The sequence below is a fragment of the Pezoporus occidentalis genome, unplaced genomic scaffold (assembly GCF_034315485.1).
Source record: "Pezoporus occidentalis ecotype Australia unplaced genomic scaffold, CSIRO_AGI_Poc_V1 ctg57, whole genome shotgun sequence".
Taxonomy (NCBI): Eukaryota; Metazoa; Chordata; class Aves; order Psittaciformes; family Psittacidae; genus Pezoporus; species Pezoporus occidentalis.
The window spans coordinates 6393746-6415164 of NW_026915910.1; the positions used below are offsets into that span (position 1 = coordinate 6393746).

At 38.3% G+C, this 21419-nt stretch overlaps 1 protein-coding gene across 5 annotated transcripts in view; it reads right to left on the minus strand.

The window, feature by feature from the left end:
- MSRA (methionine sulfoxide reductase A) overlaps nucleotides 1-21419 on the minus strand; it is a 278630-nt gene that overhangs the window by 141937 nt on the left and 115274 nt on the right. For all 5 annotated transcript variants that reach the window (XM_062638576.1, XM_062638575.1, XM_062638574.1 and 2 more), the window contains one exon: nucleotides 3587-3706. In XM_062638576.1, the coding sequence (XP_062494560.1) occupies nucleotides 3587-3706 (120 nt within the window). The remainder of the gene's footprint in view (nucleotides 1-3586; nucleotides 3707-21419) is intronic.

Below are 21419 nucleotides of genomic sequence, written 5' to 3' on the forward strand. Positions count from 1 at the left end.
GAGGTTGGAGGTTTGCCCTTACAGGCTTAAGTTTCCAGGGGGAACCAACACAGTGTTGTTAACAGTATAGCCAATCAGTATAACCTGGGTGATGTAGGAGAAATGGTGTCCACTCACACAGTTTAATAGTATGTCTGCAGACCACTTCTGCTTCCCAGTGAAGTCTAACAAATAAAGATCATAGCAGAAGACTGGAACACCACCAGTGTGGAAAACAGACCTGTATTCCCTTGAAGCAACACAATGCTTTCTTACTAGAAAACCTATTAAGAGCATGAAGAGAAGAAAGAAACATAATTTTCTTGTTTTCTGCAGAAGATACTCAGGACTAACAGGTTTAGTATAAAGACTGAAGCTGACAATGTGCTTTTAGAAGAAGTGATGAATGTTTAATCCAAGGAACTGTTGCTTTTTCTTCTTCAGAGTAGAATGCCAGAAAGGTGTTGGACTAAAATAACTTTCCCGCATGAATTTTCACGACTGCATGGGCTGAAAGCAAAGCTCAAGCACTTGCCAAGTCGATACTGTTTAGATGTCTCTGATGTCCTTCCTAGATTTAGAGGACATGTCTGTTAAATGTTTACCATAGATATAATCTTGCCAGAACAGATGAATAAGAAAGTTGCAACCGCAGTGCATAACTGAAGTCTACTATTTCATACGAACTGCTCTTCTCAGTGAAAACTATTGCAGCTAGAAGCAGTCAGATGGCAATATCTTAGGGGACCTTGTGTGATCTCTCTTTAAAGAGACATCCAAAAAATATGTTCAAAGATGAAAAAAAAAAAAGAAAGAAAGAAAAAAGAAACCCAACCCAAACCAGAATAGAATTAGAATAAAATAGGGCTAGAGGAAGCCAAGTAGGAAAAAAATAGCAGGCTGAAATCAGTAAATTCTGCAACTCAGCTCAGCTGCACAACCAGGAAGAGAAATGTGTGGCATACACACATCCCATTTATGTTCAGACAAAGCTACGATATATGTGCTTATGTTTCTGAATATCTCTGAGTAAGAAATCCTCTAGTGTCCAGTATCTGGAGGAATATAAACATCCATAATGCAAATGTGCGTAAAAACAACCACTAGAAAAATAACCTCAGTTGTGGTTTTGCACTACAAATCTAACTAAAACAACTATCTAAAAATAGGCTTCAAAGATTTTTCCTATTTCTTTATTCCAGGATTCTTATTATTTAATTAACATTTTAATTTTTGTTCACTATTGAAAAATGCAATACTTAAAGCAGCTGTAAAAAGCTTTCAAGGTAGCTCAGTACTATGGACCTATTCTGAAATAGAAAATTAGCCTATACTGCATAGAACTGAAAGAGATGGTATCTTTTTTCTACATCCCTGGCTACACCATCTTGTCCTGTGTTCACATCTCCCCTTGGCCAATCACCAGCACTTCTTATTTTTGGAGAAACACTCCACAGCCCATCACACTCACCCTTAGTGTGCTGGAACTCTGAATTCATTGGGAAAGCAAAATTGTGCTGCATATCCCTATTCTATATAAATCATCTAATTATTTAATACCCAGGCCATTAAACAGAGTGGACAATAATTACCAAATAGGCCTTGACCCTATATGCTTACAAAAATTACAGATAGTGCAGGCAAATGATGAAAGTACAAAATAGAAGACTGCAGAAGTATTAGGAAATAATGGATCATTTGGACAAATAAGACACACCACCAATCCTTCCACAGATGACACTTCTTACTGCCATGTTTTGCAGGAGTTCTGGGTATCTACTAATTAGTTAATTCTAATGCAAGGTGTCCTTTTTTTGTTCTAGATATTTTTAAATCTCTATATATTAAGCATTTGCACTCAATTGCATGCCTGTTTTCCCTAAGCTAGAAGTTTTGTTTAGCATGTATAAGGCATTTCAAATTAGTGCAGTATTGTCTACTAATAAAGGCATTTGGACAATGCCCTTAATAACATGCTCTAAGTTTTGGTTACCCCTGAAGTGGCCAGGCAGTTGGACTAGATCATCACCGTCCAACTGAAATATTCTATTCAATTCCATAGAGTACCAGTAGAATATAATTTTAAGTCAATAGAATATAAATAGTCTATTCCATCACAACTGACATATTCTATTCTGTTCTACCCTACCCCTACTGTACTCTATTCTATTCCAACTTAAAACACATCTTTTCCCTTTTTTTTTACTATTTTTAGAAAGATTCTTCTTTTGGATGTCTTGCAGCACTTCTGCACAGTTCCTGAAGAGTCCATTTGTTGCTTGTGCCACTAAGCATTTTATGCTCTTTCTGTCAAGTCAGATTGTCACTGAGAACAGTGTATCAACTTCAGCATTAGGTATAAAAAATGTTAACAAGGAAATAAACCAAAAGAACGTCTCCAAGCTGTTCCCCACCAGTGAGTATCAGAAAGCAAGAATCTGCTTTAACAGCATCAATAGTCGGTTGGCTGGCAGTGGTTTTGTGTTTTAGATCGCAGAAAGAAACTGTTGGGTTATTAGTAATGTAGAAGGATTAGTATAAGAGTGCAATGAAAAATAAATGCAAGGTTTCGCATGGAAATGAGAGGATACTGTGCACTGAACTGTATGAAAAATAACAAATTATTAATAAGAACACAGGAGAAATTCATACTTCTCTATACAACATCTTGGTTATATGAAAAGAATAAAAAAATCTATGTGCGCTTTCTAATTTTTGTTCATACTTACATACAGACTAACATAAAATCAAAACTCCTGATTTTTCTAAGGAACCCTTTTGCATAATTTGAGACAGAATTAATTTCCTAAAGATTTTTTGGGGGTTTTGTCATGGTTTAAGCCCAGTCGATAACTCAGAACCATGCTGCTCGCCCACTCCCCCCAGCTTCGTCCTCCCCCTGCTCCCAGAGGCATGGAGAGGAGAATCAAAAGAATGTAACTCCCACAGGTTGAGATAAGAACAGTTTAGTAACTAAGGTATAACACAAACCACTGCTGCTACCACCAATAATAATAATGATAAGGGAGATAACAAGGGAAGAGAATACAACCGCTCACCACCCGCCGACCGATGCCCAGCCTGACCTGAGGAGCAATTTGGCCCTTCTGGGTAACTCCCCCCAGTTTATATCCTGGGAATGACATGCTGTGGTATAGAATACCCCTTCGGCTAATCTGGGTCAGGTGTCCGGTCTCTGCTTTCTCCTGGCTTCCCCTCCTCCCTGGCAGAGCATGAGACTCAAAAAGTCCTTGGTCAGAGTAAACATTACTGAGCGACAACTAAAAACATCGGTGTCGTCAGTGTTTCCCAGGCTGAAAGTCACAAACACAGCACTGCACCAGCTACTAAGAAGGAGAAAAATGACTGCTTCTGCTGAACCCAGGACATTTTTTTTCCAGAATATTTGTACATACATTAGCTTCTTAATTATTAGAAGATAACATTGGGATGAGTATACCATAGATTTCATTACAGTTTGGGATGAAAGGCCAATACCCAAGTTGACTAAACACCAAACCTCTTTAGTCGCTGCAGACACTCATTTTACTGTTTATTGTCACTCATAACCTGACAAGATTCTTAAATACCAACGAGGAAGACTTACCTGAACAGACCTCTTTGTAGGTAGGATTTGGAGTATACCCTCCTGCATAACCCACTTGAGTGGAGTAGACTCCCTTCTGTCTCCAAAACTTCCTCTCGGCTCCCCAGAAACAGCCCATACCTGAATATAGTATAAAGTACATACCGTTATGTCAAAATATGATCTATACTAAAACACTCATTTGCATACTGATATAGTCCAACGTGGAAGGAACACCCATAGCCAGCATATGATGGTGAAACATGGAAATACATTCTGCACCACCAGAGCACAACTCAAATAAAGCTTTATTTATGCTTCTGAATATTAACATATCACACAGGACAAATCCTACAAGGTTCAAAGGCCCAAACAAGAATTCTCATGCACATAAAAAAAAAAGTTACTTAAAAGGCACCTGCATTGTTTGTACAGCATCATTTTTACTTTAGTTGATTAACAAACTGTCAAAACACAGTAATTTGTATTAATGGCAGACAGTTATTTAATTTTCTTCTTTCAGGCATATGCAGTCTTAAAAGGTGGCAGTAATAATGTATTCAATTATATGCTATACAGAAGGAGAAATGCTTTAGTTTAACAATTTATGCATGCAGATATTTGATGTTCAGACAAAATTCTGGAAGTCATTCACCCACGTGGCCAATTATCAAAGGACATCAGGCCATCAACAGGTGTAAATTAGCAAAGCTCTTCTACTAACAGAAATCAAGCACATTGCCTGAAAGCTGGGGGAAGGAATAAGCAAATAACATTCACAGTGCTCTGATGGCTTAAACAGTTTAGAGATGTTAACTACGATTTGGAGGACTCTCTAAAGTTGAAACATGTCAGGCACACCTGTATTGTTTAGCTTATCTCTGATATGGGTGATGTCTTTTTCAATGAGAAGATATTTACTTTTAGTATTCCCATACTAAAATATTTGGAAAAAAAAATTTAAAAAGGCCATAAAAATAAACTAAAAATATTAAATACACTCAGAAATCAATAATCCACAATGGGCTCTCTGTTGATAGCACCGGAGATATGAGGGGTTAAAAATTAGAAATGTGCCTTCAAATACAACTAGAACAAAACAGTCCCTTCTATCAATTATGATTACCCACAAAGGTATATTCTTTCTTCTCTTTCAGAGATTAATTTCAAATTAAAGTTGTAATGCCCCAAAAATTACAGAAGTAATGACCCAGATTCTTCCTTCCAATTCAGGTGCTCAAGCAAGTTGCATAAAGTAGGAGCCTAGCCTGTTCCTGGAGGCCAGGGGAAGAGGCAGGCAAGTCCTGAGAACAATTCAGCACACAGATACAAATTGCTGATCAAATTACAGTCATTCTCCCCTGACTACAGAGATAGCTATAGCTATCAGACTTAGGTTTCTCAGCTAAATTAGGCTAGTGGCAAATTGCTCTAGGACCTCTCTTGGAATTCCCTCCCCATTTTGAAGAATGAATAACCAAGAATTCTTATTTGAGATATTTTTCAGGCACTCACCCACTTACCTAAAGGTGATTTAAACTAGGTCGTATTTCTATACCTGATGTTGCTATTTTATCTCAAGTCTGAAAACTTCTCAAGAATTATGCCCCTAGGTCTAATCAACTGATACAGGGTGAGAGTTTTTATACATCACTCTGCCTATGCTGCACAGCACAAGTGGCAGCTGTGGTCCTGTGCTTCCTTGTCAAATCGAAAGCATAACTAGAGAACATCAGTAATCCCTGACACTCAGGTTTTCTCCCCACACAAAGCAGAGCATGTACAGGGGGACACTGTATGCCCATGTTTCATCCCAACAGTCAGGTCATGGATAAGAGGGAGGCTAGAACAGTGAGGTGTGAAGTGCTCTTTGAACTGTGAAGGCAGCCTTTGAATATGTACTTTAGACACAGTGTTTTAAGTGTTTAACCAAATAATTGGTTATTTTTTTATTCATGTTTCAGGATACACAGTTATGTGTAAATCTGTATGTGAACACAGGTACGTCTTCAAGTTCCTTGCAAAAATACCACGTGTATCCTGCCAAAACTGTCACAGTACATTTGAGTGATGTGAAGCACATTGCCAGTATTCATTACAATACTTTAACATGGAGGATGTGTGAAATCTTGACCCTTTTACACCGAACAGGCATATAGTAACAAAGTTCAGAACCAAGCATAAGCATACACAGTTTGGGGTAAGAAGCCAATTCTCTGTTAAAATAAAACCCTTGAGCCTCATCATTTCTGTCTTCAGTTCTTTACTCCTCATCCCCAGCCTTAGAGATATAGCTGAATCTTGACTATGTCTTCATGCTGCTTTATCTATGAGGACATTTTGAAGGCATTACAGAATCTGACTGTGATGAAGAACCTATTCAAAAAGTGCACCTGATTTTGCTAATGTCACAGAAAACATAGTTTTTAAAAATGATGACTAGGATCATCATTTAATTATGTGAAATGCCTATTGTATATCGAGTCTATCACAGGTTCCCCAAAAAGGCATTTCCATTCCATTGCAAGATAGTGAAAAGTTAGGAACACAGTTTTTCAATGGCTATCCAGTCTGTTCTAACAGATCTTGGTCATTCTGATAATCAGAATTTCTTCAACAGAAGAAAATTTTGTATTCAGAAATGCAATCTCAAAAGAAGGAGTCAGGATTCGCTTAATACTGATCTATCTTAGATTTAGATGTTTAAATACACACATTGTCCAGTTATTCTTCTTGGCATTTTCAGAATTCATCAGGTTTTTCTCTAATTCCCCTGACACTGTTTATCCAAACACGTTATCCAGAAAAAACAGTCATCTTTTGGATTTAGGCGGAGAGAAGAAGAGGGCATCAGAACTCACAGTTGGCAGACTTAGACTATGTTAGTCTGCTTCCAAGGGTGCTTTCAATTTAGTTTGTGGGGTGTTTGTTAGATCCTAAGTCTGTCTCTGGATCTGTATGCAAAGTGCAGAAAATAAACTGCATAAGGATGTTTCCTTAATATTAAAGTGCATCCTTAATATTAGTTGGGAAGTTTGAGCTCCAGCTGCCTATAATCCCACCTATGTCTGCAGCAGGTGATGCTGAGACCGTGCAAGAAAGGACACTGTAGCAAATTTATCAAACTAACATTGTCTGGACAAGCACGCTGAGGGGTGGTGAATGAGCTATTTAATTTACACCAAGGAATAATACAGACCCAAAATTTTTCCCACGTGCTCCTGTGCCTACACCTGAGTTCAAATGAGTAACCCACAATTACGGTTTGAGTTCAGATACAGGCCCAACATCAAATACAAAATAGAAATGCTCATTCATTTCCTATTTATTTCAAAAATTTTAATGTCCAATAAATCCCTAACTGCACTGCCTCAAATTACGGATCATCAGGGTAGTGGTCACTGACTCTCCTTGACCAATAACTGCTAATTAAGATTCTCTTATTGATAGCCCTCTCTGGCCTGTTGATTTCATCTAGTGACCTACATCCTCATCACAGTTTCTGTCACTTTTTCTTCTTCCTGTTTATGTCTGAATTCATTCTGCCCTCCTTCCTCTAAGAGACAGACATTTTATCCTCTTGGTGAACTATTCTCATCATTTTGTAAGTACGCTGGCACCTTTCACAAAGCATAAATCCTCACATCCACGAGAACAGATAAAATTGAAATCTTTGTCATAATGAAACAACCTGCTAGTAAAGGGACGTAATTTACAACAATACAATACTAAATTGCTTTCCACAGTATTAATACATTCAGCAGCTGATGTTTGTTATTCTGCTAAAGTGGTGCCATATTCTACAGAGAAATTGTCATAAGGAGAGAAATATTAACAATAAAACCCCACATAATATTCTGGAGTTAAGACACATCAGCTCATGGAATGTCTGTTCTGCAGAGCACTGGATGCCTCAAGACATAAACGTTAAACACGAACAATGAGTATTAAAATAGGAAAATAATCTCAGTTCAAGACTTTGCATAGTCTTGTAGTACAAAAAAATTTCCTTTCCCTAATTATTACTACTCTAGTAAGAAAACTGAATAAATAAATAATTAAAGTAATTCAATTAAATAATTAAATGAAACTCAAAGGAAAAAAGAAACTAGTAAAAAACATCAGGAAAAGAAACATAAAAGCAAAATAAGCCACCCATATTATAATTTGAAACTAGAAAACATGAATGTGATTTTAAACTATTCATGGAATGATTTGCATAATCCCCAGTACTGGTGAAGTGAGTGCAGCTTTAGAGTTAGATAGAGAGCTTCCAAAGGCATTCCTAAGAGAAAGGAAAAAAAAGGAAATTCTGAGGGACATACTCATGTTCCCAGGAAAAGTACTATTTGAACATAATGGGTATTGCAGAAGAGTGTTAAAGCATTGAAGATATTTGTCACTTTTTAATTGCTAATTTGTAAAACAAAAACTATTCTTTTAGTCATGGATTTTGACTGACTCTTAATTGGAATTTCAAAAGGTATTTAAAGATTTTTTCTTTTGAACTTCAAAACCAAACAGATTCAAATGGCAATCTTTAAATGTTCATTCATCCCTACAAATAATACTAATCATGCAATCCAGGAATACATGCTACTACTCCTATTCCTTTCTAGCATCCACACCCATTTTCTCACACTATTTTCTTTTATATACATACGGATATATATCTCCTAAACAACTTTCTGTACACAGCCTTACACTCAGCCAAGGAACATTTGTTTCCATAGGTAACCCAGATCACTTGCATATTAGTAAAAAGTAGCACAAGCTGAAGCATTTTTCTAAAATAATGAAAGCAAAATGTTACTCTGATAAGAGACAAATGCATCCCACTGTTATAGATAATCTGTAATAATTCTGAAATATTCAGAAATAAACCAAGCAGAACTGAACCCCAGGTGTTTACCTTCTAGTGAGATGAATAGCTTTAAGGATTATGTTAACCGTATTGACTAGGTCTCCATTGACTGAAACAGGAGCTCATTCGTTCAGGGATTAATTTATCTGCCTAAATAGAGACATCCAGGGTCATTTGAGATGCCTCAGAATATCCAAGACATCTATCTACACAAGGTGCGACATAAATGACAGAGGACTTTGGAGAGACAACATGCCTTTCTTGAAAGACATCCTGAGGCCAGGTAAAATGGTCCTGGACATCTCCAGTGTACCTGTTTGTATATTTTAAGTCAAGAGAATCAAGTCCATAACCTGCATGCAGACATTACACAAACCTGAAGGTCTCTGAATCTGCAGTTAAATCTCCCAAAATGCTGTGATTTCTGTCTGAAAGTTGTCTATTTCTCTTCCACAACTATAAAAAAGAGCCTGGCATGACTAGCCCATTTGTAGAAATCTATTCTGCAGCATAAGATAGATGAATCCTAAGACAAATTGCTAACTACAAAGTTATTTTCCCTCATAATAATGTTCATAGCTTGTAATGTTGCTAGATTCTCTATATTGTGTACTGCATCCAATAGCCACGATACAGAAACAAAAATAAAAAACTCAAAAACTTGTTTGAAAATGATGTAATGTTTAAGATGTTTTCTCCACTGCTACAAGAAACCGTATGATCCTGCAAAGGTGACCTTTACTCATCTTTGTTCTGATCCCCTTCTCCAATGTCTGTTCCTATCACATCTTTGAGTAACACTGCTTTCCATACAGGTTCCCCAATGTTCCATTATGCATTTGCATCAGAAGGGTATTCCTAACCCAAACTAAAACCTCACAAGATGTACCCATTCTTTACTAATAAAAGCCTATTAAGTTGTGAACTCTATAGTTGCTGAAGGAGGCTGATGCTTCAGGCACTCTTTGCTTTCCATTTAAAGAAACCCACTTCAGGTGTATTGTTTTTATATACTGTCTATTTTTCATATTTTCTCTAAAACATGTACATGTATACGGTATTTTCCTTTGCAGAGCATTTTTGTTAATGCCTTTGTCCTTTACCTTTGTGGTATATCCTTCTCTGCCTGGCACCAGGTGCACACACAACCTGACTTCTGTCTGACTACCCAACGACCTTTTGTTCCTGCCAGCTTTATTTACTAGCATGCTCTCTCCCCACAGTCCAACAGGACATCCAGAAGACTTTTTGTCATATTCTGAAGAATGAATGCATTATTTCATTGGCATGCCAAGTCTTTTCTGGCCCACCGCCTGCAATCCGTACACCCACACTTCAAGGCACTTTTCCATGCAGCAGATTAAGAAGCTCTTTCAATGCCAGGTTGATAGCAAAGCTTCACTGCAGAAGATGAATTGCAAAGGATCCTGCCCCTCCTTCTGTTAACAGGATTTTAGAATGTACGATTTCACTAAAAAGGGGGAAATGTCAGCTTTAAATATATACTCAGAAAAATAAAACATGCTTGTTTGCTGAGAACAAAGAGCAAAGTACCTTTGGAAACCTCTTCCCTAACCCCAGATCACAGTAAGTAGCAGGACAGGATCTTTCCAAAGCTCAGGAGCACAGTAGACAGAGGAGATTGTCTCTTGTGCCAGCTTATGTTCTGAAACCCTGGAAGCGATGATTCTGCCAGCTGCTCAAACGCTACAGTACCCAGCCAAAAGTAGCTGGGGGCACAGCCTGCTCCTATACATTGAAGCAGTAAAGGACAGCCAACAGTACATCCCACCGGCCTACCTCAGTGTGTCTGGCTCGAGCCAGCATCTCTCTGGGAGCTGAAGACACAGCTGCCAGTAGCCCCGCTTCTCTTGGCCAGTCTAGGACTTGGCCCAAATTTTGAATACGATTGATTTAGTTACCTCTATAAAATCTGGAGAAGGAAATGCTCAGCTGCTTTGAACTGAAATGATATTTTCCCCAGTTGGAAGGAATAGAGTGAACCTCAGCAAGTTATATACCTATATAATAATTCTTATTTCGTACATTTCCACCAAATACTGAGTGTGATTGGCATTTTTCTCTTTTAAAAAAAACGTGTGGAGCAGTTGGTACAGCTGACTGATTGAAGTCAGTCCAAGTACTGCTGTTTCTAAGTACTGAGCCAAAGAGATATTTATGCCGTGTGGTCTGAAGCTGTGGGGACCATTAATTTTTAGTACTTCACAGGTTGAAGTGGATACCTTGGCTTCCCCGTGCAAGGTCAGGATGAGACCTTGGCAGGCACCACTGTGCTCTCTCCTGCAAAGAGAAGATGGGCAAGCAGGCGGCAAGAAATGTAATGGGACACAGGCAAACACCGAGTTTGGACAACAAGGAGAACAGGATGTCCTGGAAACCCAGGAAAACACCCAGCCTGTGTCTAATCCATACACAGGGGTTGTATGCCTGCTTACAATAATTCTACTTTACTTTACATAGCTCAATGGCACGAGACTTTCAGAAAACTAAGTTTTGGTCTCTGCAGGAAACTATGCCAGCTCCTTTGGCTTCACTGTTACTGTGGACAGAAATCCAAAAGTACAACTGGATCTTACAATCACACATAAAGCGAGTGAATACAGCTCTGTTGAAAACTTCCGTTCTGCCTGAGCGCTAACACAACAGTTAATAAGGGCCTGAAAGTCTAAAATGATCAAAGCTATGGCCTCACAGGCACCAAGTTGAAAATACAGCATGAAATTACCCGAGAGTCTTTGTTCTGACTTTTTTCAAATTCTTGTGAGAATCTGGAAAGAATTCCAGATTCAGACTGAAATGCAGTATCATCTTTTACATAACACTGCAATATGTAGGGTGCTTTGGTAAGCCATCTGGATGCATATAGGATTAATGTTATCAATCAAGATTTCAAGTAAAATTGTATTATTGATGTCTTTAGGGGTTTAACATGGAGCAACCAGAGAATATTTGAGCAATCACAGAATATTTGAGAAAAGCAATCAAGTAAGAAATAGTTGGGAGGAATATTAAAAAAAAAACAAACAAAAACAAACAAAAACTAAAATGGAGAAGAAACTCAGGTGAAAGAAATAAAAACTCCTGATGACAGATGGCATTGAGCTGATGATCTTCCTAGATAAGCGTTGGCTCTAATGCGACAACAGGGTTGATAAATATGTTGAACAGCTTGCCTGGGGCAAGTCAAACAAAGCCCTCGGCAAGAAATTTAAAATGCAGTTTGCCTAACAGAGCAACTAAAGAGGAATTTCTTGGCTCACCATTTTGCCAAGATGCGTTCTGTTCACACTGCATGAATTCCCAGAGAAACTGTTGGGTTTGCTTCTTTTACCATAGGCAAAGCAGAAGCCTCATGTTCATTCAAATTACCAAATGGCCAGGCAATTCATTTATGCCTGTATGGTAGCTGCCGACATTCAAAATGCGTGCGGGCACATGTTTGTGTATGTAGGTATGTTTGTATAAAATCTGCACAACAGATTAGAATTATTGTAAAAGGAAAAGCAGACTATCATAATAGAAAAGGAATATTTTACTGTCAAGAGAAAAACTGCCATGTTTTCAGCATGGAAAATATGCATAACATGTCATAAGTACAAGTATGACTTTTGAAAATCCCTCTGAGACAACAGCACTCAAACTGGGAAAAGCAATAGAGAGATAGAAAATGAGTCTTGAAATGTGTTTATTCAATCCATCGTAAAAGCATGTTACAAGTTATAAATAATACAAAATCAACAGGATTTAAATAAATCTGAAGCCAATATCAAGAATGTTAATAAGGCACAAACCACAGTTGCTCTAAATTTCACAGTCACAGTAGGAGAGATTTCAAATATTCCTATTTAAATGCAGTTTTGATCTTAACCAGCAGAGAGCAGGGATATACACAAGTCAGTGCATTAAAATAATTTGAAAGATGGCCTTATTCACTGCCTCAGTATTCTTTCCCCACCCAGTAAGCAGGAATATTTAAACCAATTTTATCCTGAACCTCAAGGAAACTGTTCTCTGGTGAGGCCACATAATAAGAAAATTCCATCATCAAAACCCCCTGTTGGAAAACATCTTGCCTTTAATTGCCAGAAACTGGAAGATATGGCCCACTCAAAAAAATCATTTATGCTGATCTGAAAGGTCATCATCACACACTAGAAGGAGAAGAGGTAAAAGCAGAGCTGGAAGGACAACTGTGCAACATAACTGTGAGCTACACCCGAACCGCTCAGAGTCTTGGGGCTAAATAATGAGAATTAACACTGTGAACAACCCCTAAAAGTGACTAGGAAGAGAAGCAGTCCTTGCAAGAGTGACAAAAACCAACCACTTCTGCAGCTCTGCCTTTTTCCATCATTTTGTGGGACATGCTTTATTCCCAGTCACTGTTCTGCGTCTATTTGTTCCGCATTAATCACACTCAGCATTTTCTTAATTAGGAGAGAAAGGTTAAAAGGAGTTGGAAGATGTGCAGGGTTCATTAGCCCCAAACATATACATACAATTCACAGGCTTTACTTCCCACCCCCAAAAAGACACCAGTGGGGGAATATGGCACAGGAGGAAGCCTGGCAGCAAACATTTGGATGTGGGGACCATGTTTTCTGCCTCCTCTAGAAAGCAAATACTTATATAGTAATTCACACATATTTGGCTCCTTTCAGCCAAAAACATCAAAGCTTTCTGTACACAATAATTAAGCCTCATATGAACCATAATTTATGAATTATTACCTTTAAGTACTCCACAACTGAGGTATAAGTGGTCCCAAAGCAAAGCAAAGAATCCCTTTTGGAAAAATACCAAAGGATTCCAACTAACAGGTCTTTGTTTAAAATCTCTTTTACATGCCATGATTATTGGGTGACAGAAACACAACTTGATAAAACCATGCATTTTCTAACTTTTTCCTTCACATATTTTGGTTGGTTTGTATTCTTCAGTAAACTGCATTTATAAAATGTAGCAAGTTCCATTTTATTTGTCTTCTGTCAGTGGAATATAGCTGCAATACAGTAACATAGAAAATAAGACAAAAAGAACTGCTTCCAAAGATACAAAAAATATAGTAGAACATTGTGATTGCTTTATGTTGAGCCATATCTACCAAATGGTGATCCTGATATTTGTTAGGTTGAGGATAGAACCAGTCAAGATCTGGCACAGGACAGAAAGATTTAACAATAAATATTCATACAAGAAGAATTACAATGTCTTACTCTTGAAGACTTACATCTTATGAAAGTTTATTTTGTTCTTTGATAGAGTTTCATTCATAAAATTGAACTAATTCTGTTTACTTGGCATTGTCTAAATCATTGATTCCAATATATTTACACAGGTGTAGAACCAGGAAAATCAAGATGAGAAGGAAGCTTCAGGACTTCAAGCCTGAATGCAGACTGTGAAAGACCTGTCTGAGGCTGGTTCCTCCCATTAGTGGCATTTCTATTTTCAAAACCACAGCACATAAAAGCTTTCATCACAGATTTGAATTCCATTCTGCTGGATTTGAGGTACAAATACAGAACAAAACAGCAACTGCCCCAAAAGAATAGTTTTCTATTTACAGGACCATTCATATGGGTACTTCCATAAACATAAATGAGAACAGTCACAAACTGTACAATTCATGACTTGGAAAAAAATAAACATGTTTTCTTTCATGTTTGGGGATTTGGGAATGCAACTGTGTTAATGGTCATGGCTGGATCAATTTGGCATCAGTTTCCATGAACAACTGCATCACATACAAGGCAATATTGCACCAAAAATGGATATCACCTGCAGAAAAGAAATCCTTTTCACAAAGTAAGAAACTTTAAGTCCTTAAGTGCAAAATATTTGGATTAAAATTGCATGCCTCTCATATCTAATCAATTAAAAGTAGTCTTAAGAAGTACTGCAGGGACCTGATGTTTCGGACACAAAGGTAATGACTGAAGTCTCCCAACGACGCAGAAAAAAACATCAGTGTTTATGGTCAAATTTCTGACTCCTTTAACTGTTTACTCTTTCTAATTTCTCCTACAAAAGATCACTGAAAATATGATGAGTATGAATATAAGCATCAGAAGCTCTTTCCACACCTCTGAAGTGTCTGAAAATTGAACCAAACCTTAATCTGAATGAAATCACTGGAATGTCCACGGATAAAGTCACTAAAGAATAAATTATGCCAGCTTGTGCACAGACAAATTCAGTCTAGCTACTTTTCTATCTCCTTTGAAGAAGGGAGTAGTTCCTTAATATATTACCTTTCAAAAGTCTGTTAGGGATAAAAAAGAACCTCTGGTATAATAATATGTGAAAGGGATTGAGATAGAGCTACACAGTCCTATCATCGACCTGATTATTTGCTTCATTGCAAAGCATCACATCTTTAGTTCAGTCATTGATCTGAGGCTTTCAAATCATTTTGTGATCTTCCTTTGCTCTAAGCATTCCAACACTATGCAGAGATTCATTTTAGATCATCTTCGGTCATTTGACACACTTTAGTGCTCTGCTACTCAAGTTAGAACTTGATGTACACATAAAATAAGAGATGTCATCAGGGCTGTGTAATCCATTTGATTCTCTTGAAACTGTATCTTTCATATAAATTCATCTCTGCATAATAGAGAAGCCTTACCCTCATCTTGTGAAAATCTCTCTAATCTCTCAGCAACCTTAGGGGGCTTGAAATATACAGAAGCAAAACAAAATATATTCTGCTATTATAAAAGCAAAGCATCACATTTTGTTACCAGCAAAGTAAGAATCGCTTTTAGGGCTATGCTGCAGAAAATAATAACTTGTTTACAAAGTTTGTTTACTGCAAGGAATAGAAATTTTGGCTTTTCTTTCCTTTTTTCATAACTATTGCTAAGTTAAATTAACTGCCATAGACACATTCAGAAAAAGTAATCTCGTATTGCTTATTTCACTTATAACCTTAGATTTTAGACAACAATGGAAAGCTGTAGGCACCCTGACAATTATTTAAATTTATAATCTATAATTGCTCAGGAGCAAAAAATAATTACATTCAAATAACAGCCCAATTCAACAAGCAGCCCTTTCGTCCTTCTTTCCCCAGCTCCAAAGAAACATACCCTTAACCCTTTTCCAACAAAAGCCCAAAATAATAAATGCCTTCTAAGTCTACCCAGAAGATCATTAAAATTCATCTATTTTGAACCACAGCTGTCCTTAATGAAAATACAGAATTTCCAAGAGTTATTTTCTCATCTGTTAGTAGCCAATAAAATTATGGTATGTTCTCACTTGCAAAAGAGAATAACTTTCCTATTCACCCCCCCAAAAAAAAGACGATTACACAAGAAAATACCAGAGAAGATTGTTACAGAAAAAATAATTTATATCCAGAGGGACAGGTAGAGGTATGTGGTTAGTCATTTACCAGTTATGCAGTACTTGACATGCACTCATTGCCAAAAAAGGTGGTATGCCACTGTTGAAAATAAAGCAACTTTAATAAATGCTGAGGTAGTGTCTGAGATGCTTTGAGGGGTCGGCACAGGAAATGCCATTATGTGTAGCAAAGTCCATGCCCTACTCACTCTCTGACCCCATGTTTTTCCTAGACATCCTCTAAACATCCTGTGTATTCTGGCAGTGATTGGCAGAATATTAAGCCGGTGGCATCATGAGGCATACAGTGTCTAGCTGTTTTAAGGTGCGTAGTAGCATGCTCTTGCTTCAATAAATAGCCTCTCTAACCTTGAAGAAGGCTTTTGGGAGAGCCTCATAATATGCTACAGACATACACACTGTCATTTGTTAAAGAAGCACCATGGCAGCAGCCATCTAAGGTGAAAATTTCCATCCTTACCATGAATCTGGATGTGGTTGCTGTATAGCAACGCTTTGAACAAGCAAAGATAACACTTAATTTTGTATGCAGCAGATTTTTTCTCTTTCTTCACAGGTTTTGAATCAGCAATCATTATTTTTTGTAAAGCAACGCAGTACATATTACCTCTGACTACTGCATTTCAGAATAATGCAGTTCTCAGAAGTGATACACGACAGACAAGCCTGAGATGCAATAGAGTGAACACTGAAGTGGATAATAAAATAGCTTATACAAACCATGGTCAGAGCTCCTTGTACTCATGAATTTTGGATACCTGTAGTTACCCAAACAGGCCTGGATAACTCAGGTACCACAGTCATAGAGTGGTGCTGCCCGGGGTGGAAGCAGTAAGAGGTCTCCCTTTGCTATGCCTTCAGCCTACCAGCTTCCCAAACAAAGAGGCACAGACATCTCTCATATACATGCCAAGCTAGAAATGCATACAGAGAGAGCTGTTGCCTATTTTACAGCACCCACTGTGCAATCAGTCATTTTACCTACTTTTGGGGCTTTGGAGCTTTTTTCTACATATGACTTCAAAGCAGCTTAGGTGTGATTACTTGAATGCATGCCAAGTTTGCAACACTTGCCCAAAACTTGTCCAACAGAAAAAGATTCACATGCATCTTTAATTTACTATTTCTCATTATAAATCTTTCTCAACAGGAAACTAATGACAGATGTGGCTTGCATTTGCATGGTTTTCAACACCATTTTCAACAATCATACAATCTTGGAATGGTTTGGATTTGCCATGGACAGCGCCACCTTCCACAATACTCCTCAAAGCTCCATCCAACCTGGCCTTGATCGCTGCCAGGGATGGAGCAGCTACAGTTTCTCCTGGCAACCTGTGCCAGGGCCTCACCACCCTCACAGAGAAGAATTTCTTTCTTAATCTAAATCTCCTGTCAGTTTAAATTCATTCCCCTTGTCCTATCCCTACATGGCCTTGTCAAAAATCCCTCTCCAGCTTTCTTGTAGACCCAGTTCTTTCTCCACATGATGTATGTGACCTATGACATACAGTGTATGGAATAATAAGCAACCATCTCACAGCTGAGAACAGGAGGTACTCAGGGAAGAATAAGAAAAGGACAAACACAAACTCTATTTGCCAGTACTACAGTCCTGGTCTCTGACTTTTACAGGATTTCTGAGGCTGCTGTGATTTGAATAACTCTCAGTGGATCTCTCTTCCAGCTACTTCTTCTGGCCCCATTTCAACCAAAGAAATCTTCTGTATGCAGAAAATCCTCTGGCAAGGAGATCAATAGTCTTTTATTTTATTCCAGTTCCTCTGATTTATTTGCAAACTGGCTCTCAGTTGTATCCTTTCTTCTGGCCCTTATTTTTACACAGGGAGATATTCTGCAAAATCAATTCCCTGTTTCCTTCCTTGTGCCTATAATTATTCTGTAGACTTCTCTTACAGTCCATTAAGTTGTCTCTTTTTCACACTGAATAGTCCTAGTATAACCTGTTCTTCCTTGTATAGAAGATGCTCCATACTTCCGATCACTCTTTTTGCCTCCATGAAACTTTTTTCAGTTCTGTTAGATCTCTTCTCACCTTACTGCTGCAGAAAAGCATACAGTATTCCCTACACAGAAAACCATGAGTTTACACACAGGCATAATGATAATTCCTGCTTTGTTCTCTTTTCTGTTCCAGTTTCCAACAACAGGCATTGACATGGAAAGGAACTGCACACTTGGACATCAGTTAAAATCCTTACATTACCCTCCTCCTAAAGCTGTGTAGAAGAAGGGAGTCTGGAGGCAAAATACAACTGATGGAGCTGTCAGTGAAGTGCCTTAGACTCACAGAAGACTGCAGCCAGGGAGAATGCAACTGAATGAGTTGAGATACTCTTCTAGCCTCAGGTTGCAAACAATATAGCACTTCTGTAAGCTTCAGCACATGCTCCAAAACATTTTGGATCCACAGAGTACCTTGAATTCTTGGGAAATTATCTGTATAGAGTCGGTAAGTCTGTTAAAGCAACAAAACTGCCACAAGGTTACAAACATGTTTGCTTTACTCTTGGGTTTGGTCTGAGGCATCGTAAAGCATAAATAATTGTAGTCTGGAACAAACAACTGGAGGGAACCAAGAGTAGCATTAAAAATGAAGTAAGGGACAATATTCTACTGAAGATTTAAAAAGATCTATTATACACATGTCTTACAAAGATATAAACTTGGGCTTTGTCACACGCACCAAGGAACTGGCGACCTATTCTAAAGTCTGTTGATGCAAGCAAGAACAGAGGATAGGGAAGACATTGTCTAGCAAGAGAAAATCTGTATAAATCCATATTATTATATGCAGTCATCTTTATCTGAAGGTAGACAAAGTACTAGAACAAGTCAAAGTCAGGAGTACTTATGAATTCTTCACAGATGCTAAATCCTCACCCTGTGGTCAGCTCCAGTTGGCTCATTGTGTGTGTACCACAGCTGGTTCAAGGCCTGGCTTCATTTATTAACACAACTCTGCTGTTCCCTGTTTTCGGGATATACTGTGGCATAAGATCTAGGACATTCAAGAAAAGCTGAGGTGGGAAATGTAGTCAACAACTTTGTTGTTCCACTTACCATGCAAAACACATTTCGCTTATGGCTCTAAGGCATAATTAGTGTTGTGTGTATGTGTGCATACATATTTTCTCAATTTGGGGTTTTGTTTCAAAGCAGTGTCAGTCTGTTAAGAGTGGCTCTTCTGTAGCATGAGACCAAGGGTGGGTGCTGCACTCATTGAGGCCTGCTAGGAAAATACTGGGGGATCTTACAGAGCAGAGGGAGTGAAACTTCTCTCTGCTTCACAGTGTGACTAGAAGGAGTGGTACCCAGAAGGAACTATTCCCAGAACCACAGGCAGATTTCATTTCAAAGGGAACAGATTGATACTCTGCAGAAGAAAGCCTGGGAACAAAGTAGTGACCCCAGTGCAAATTTCTGTAGTAGACTAGAAATAACCACTACAGCCAAGCAGCACTCTACACAAGAGACCGTGGTCTGAAAAGAGACCATGTTAGCTGCCAAAAGTCCCTCTACATCTGAAAAAAACACATGCCCAGATCGTTAATGCAGCAGCACAGTAAAAAGATCTTGGGTTTACTGGCATCCCGAAAATAAAACTATTGATAATCTCTTTATCTACCAAAGGGATAAACACCATCACACCTGATGAGCCTGAGTATAGCCATTTTGATGTTTAAAGCCCTATGTTTGTCCTCTCTTGACTTATCAGGCGCATTCAAGTGAATAACACTGAGTTACTCACATCCCGCTATGCAGTTGGACTGCGTATTACTGTCGAGGTTTGTCTGGAACCTTGACTCATACCGGGCTAGTATAAATTAAGAGACAAAAGACAGTGCTAACAGCATACAAAAGAGTGACACAGATTACAACGTCCAACCACATCAGACTTTCCATCCCAGAAGAATGAGGCAATAATACCTGGGTGACCATTAGCATGAGTCTGCAGCAAGGCTCTGTGTCATATCTTTGGATACACAGGAAGACACCTTGCCCTTTCTGCAAGCACACATCTTTAGATAGTGTACCTAATTACAAATACATTTCAGCATTTCACTCGAGTTATACCCTTTTGACTTTAATGTGTGACTGCTACTACATAATTCATAATGTGATTCTCAATAATTTTCAGTCAAGGTTCAAGCAGAAATGTGTCACACTAGGATTATATTATTTATGAGCATAATGTTGGATTTAAGCCAATGACACACCAATAAATTTTATCTCAAAGCCTGACATATCACATGCTGTTTTCTCTGGCTCACAAACAAATAACTACGGCTGTTTCAAAATTACTTACAGTTCAACTCAAATCAGAATTTTTTTGTGATTAGTTCTTATCTTACTTGAAAAAATGATCACATTATTTCTTTCTTGTAGATGCTGAAGTGTTTTTTTTTCCTTCCTTTGTAAAGCGTGTCCCGCACAGAAAGCAAAGTCAGGTGGTATCGTAGAAGAAAAATAATCTGGAACAAAATGCTGTCTGGCCCTCTTAAAGGCTGGAGGTTTCACTCTTTTTTAAAGACAAAAGACTTGCGTGTGTCTCCCAGAGACACAGAGAGACTGTAGTAGCCAGCATAGACTGACATTGAAATTAATCTAATAATGTGGGCATTGCCCTAAATAGAAGGGTAAATAATGTACCTGGCATATACTGAGACACTGTGGGATTCTGTGAGAAATATTTTAGAAGCAATTCTTCCCAGCTAACCTCAGGCGCTTGAGACAGGGACCTCTACAGTGTGCTTCAGCATGCAGACTTGAACTACACCGAGATGGTTACAAATAGGTGTTCACATCTGACAAAGTGTGTCCAAGCTCCCACAGCAGTCAGTGGGGATCCAGGGTTTGGTAATGATGCATAAACAAAGGCATCTGGTGTCATCTGAGCTGCCTTACACATCCTTATGCAGGAGTTCTGCACAGGACTAGCATAAGAGTGGCACACATGACAAAAGGTAGACCTGTGTCATAGGAAGCTGGAGATCAAGGAAGATTATGCATGCACATTACACTTACTTTTATCTGCACATGTAATCCATAATCAACAGTATCTAGTATCATTTGGGATATCCTACATAAACTTACCTGGCTTTTATCTCTGAGTTCAGAAGAGTATGGATCTCCTGTGAGACCTTTATCATCCCTGCCAGCCCCTGTGGACATCTCAAATGTCCTCAAAGGACACCTCTAATGGCATAAAATATTTGCAACACATTTATGCGAATGAATCAATTTCCCCTAGTATAAACTAGTTGTTTAGACAGCATTCGACAGAACAAGGCACCTACAGAGGGTTATTTATTCCTTTATGTGACAGCTGCTATGAACTGACCTCCAAATGTGTTTTCTCTGACTAGTGAGGAATTCTTGAAGACCACTTCAGATTACATACCTAAAATCTATTGAGATTAATTCCAGCTGGATGAGTGGAGAGGACCAATGAAATCAATATAAAGATCTGGTTGACTTCCCCCAAGATTCAGGAGTGTTTCTGAGCACGCGTATTGCAAGTAGATGCAGATTTTTGTACCTTCAGTTTTAAGCAAGATATCTAATTATATG